The sequence below is a fragment of the Arachis duranensis genome, chromosome 7 (assembly GCF_000817695.3).
Source record: "Arachis duranensis cultivar V14167 chromosome 7, aradu.V14167.gnm2.J7QH, whole genome shotgun sequence".
NCBI lineage: Eukaryota > Viridiplantae > Streptophyta > Magnoliopsida > Fabales > Fabaceae > Arachis > Arachis duranensis.
This window is the reverse complement of record NC_029778.3, coordinates 30,734,223-30,736,779: the sequence shown is the minus strand read 5'-3', so window position 1 is coordinate 30,736,779 and position 2,557 is coordinate 30,734,223. Positions and strand designations below refer to the sequence as shown.

Here is a 2,557-nt window from a genome sequence, read left to right as displayed (position 1 = left end):
TCAAACTCGCGATTGTGGGGCGTTAGTGACAGACGCAAAAGAATCACTGGATTCTATTCCGGCCTGATCGAGAACCGACAGATGGATAGCCGTGCCGTGACAGGGTGCGTTGAACATTTCCATTGAGAGGATGGGAGGTAGCCACTGACAATGGTGAAACCCTTGCATACAGCTTGCCATGGAAAGGAGTAAGAAGGATTGGATGAAGACAGTAGGAAAGCAGAGAGACGGAAGGGACCAAGCATCTTCATACGCTTATCTAAAATTCCCACCAATGAATTACATAAGTATCTCTATCTTTATCTTTATGTTTTATTCATCATTCATAACCAGTTGAGTTTGCCTGACTAAGATTTACAAGGTGACCATAGCTTGCTTCATACCAACAATCTCTGTGGGATCGACCCTTACTCGCGTAAGGTTTATTACTTGGATGACCCAGTACACTTGCTGGTTAGTTGTGCGAAGTTGTGATAAAAAGTTGAGATTGCAATTGAGCGTACCATGTTGATGGCGCCATTGATGATCACAATTTCGTGCACCAATGACCCTCTTTCTATTTGAGTTCTTGTAAAACATGGAAAAGCTCTTTACTAGAATAACAGCTTGACAACATATTCTCCTAAATTTTAATTATCTGGATTTAATGGGATACGTGACATATAATCCTTTTATTTTTGGGTAATTAAAGTTTTTGTGGCATGTAAACTCGAATTTGATCATCACCCTCTAATTGGAATTAATTGACCAAGGAATTGGCAATTGATGAATTTTAGAGGAGACTAGGAAGGTCTAAGGAATTAGGGTCTAGTCACAAATAGTTTGCCATAAATTAAATCCTACATAATTAAAATAGTTAGTAAGGAAAGTTAATCCAGAAAAATAGATAACTCTGAAGCCTTAACTATTTCTCTAAAATTTTATTCCCAACTTATTTACTGTGTGTCTGTCTTATTTTCAACTTAAACCTTTTGAACATCTCAATATCAAAATCAATTTTTGTTTGTCTAACTAAGCCAGTCACTCAACTATTGTTGCTTAGTCCATCAATCCTCGTGGGATCGACCCTTACTCACGTAAGGTATTACTTGGTACGACCCGGTGCACTTGCCGGTAAGTTTGTGGGTTGTAAAATACCGAATCAATAACCAGCCACAAGATTCAAGAAAAGGGAAGCAAGTAATGTAAGAACCATCTCAAGGACAGAAGCAAGTGGTGAAGACCTTCACACCTCCTCTGCCATATCCCTAAAGGTTCAACAAGGAGATTAAGGATCGGCACTTTCCCAAATTTCTTGAAGTCTTCAAGAAGTTGGAGATTAATATCCCCTTGGCTGAAGAATTAGAGCAGATGCCTCTATATGCCAAATTCTTGAAAGAACTCATTAACAAAAAAGAAGCTAGCATGAGAAGGAGACCATTATGCTCACTGAAGAATGCAGTGCTGTGATCCAAAGAGGTATCCCACCAAAGCTCAAAGATCCAGGGAGCTTTGTGGTTTTATGTACCATAGGCAATATGACATTAGAGAAAGCTCTCTATGATCTAGGTGCTAGTATCAACTTGATGTCCCTTTCAATGATGAGAAAACTTGCCATAGAAGAAATCAAACCTACCAGGATGTCACTGGTGATGGCCGACAGATCAATCAAGACACCCTATGGAGTTGTGGAAAATCTATTAGTAAAGGTTGGAGAGTTTATCTTCCCTGCAGACTTTGTGATCTTAGACACAGAAGAGGAAGGAAACAACTCAATTATCTTGGGAAGACCATTTCTAGCTACAGCAAGAGCTATTATCGATGTAGAAAAGGGAGAAATGATCTTCAGGGTGCACAATGAGCAAATGGTCATCAATGTTTTCAAATCAATGCAACACCCCCCTGAGCAAGAAAACTACATGTGAGTGGATATGATAGAAGGATTGGTGGAAGACATGCTGGAAGACAATTGTCATGAGCAACAGGAAGAAGAAGAGGAAATAGATGTGGAACAAGAATTCATAGAGGAGGAAGTGGTGGAGATCGCCATTGAAGGCAAGGAAAAGGAGAAGCCAAAACAAGAGTTAAAGCCTATCCCCCCTCATCTCAAATACGTGTTTCTTGGAGAAGCAGAGGCCCTACCAGTGATCATAAACACCTCTTTGAACATGGAAGAAGAAACAAAACTGATTGAAGTGTTAAAGGCTCACAAGATGGCTTTGGGTTGGACAATTGAGGATATCAAAGGCATCAGCCCTGCCATCTGTATGCATAAAATTCTATTGGAGGAAGATTCAAAGCCTGTGGTTCAACCTTAAAGAAGACTTAACCCAACCATGAAGGAGGTAGTTCAAAAAGAAGTGATGAAGCTATGGAATGCTGGGATAATATTTCCAATCTCTGATAGTTCATGGGTGAGTCCGGTTCAAGTTGTACTAAAGAAGGGAGGAATGACAGTCATCTCCAATGAGAAGAATGAGTTAATTCCCACAAGGACAGTGACTAGATGGAGGATTTGCATAGATTATAGAAGAATGAATGATGTTACAAGAAAAGATCACTTCCCTCTCCCCTTCAT

At 39.9% G+C, this 2,557-nt stretch overlaps 1 protein-coding gene across 1 annotated transcript; it reads left to right on the top strand.

Moving 5' to 3' along the window:
* Positions 1-1,421: 1,421 nt before the first annotated feature.
* On the top strand, positions 1,422-1,904 carry LOC107458756 (uncharacterized). The gene has a single exon (XM_016076959.1). The coding sequence runs from the start codon at positions 1,422-1,424 to the stop codon at positions 1,902-1,904; it is 483 nt and encodes a 160-aa protein (XP_015932445.1).
* Positions 1,905-2,557: the final 653 nt, after the last annotated feature.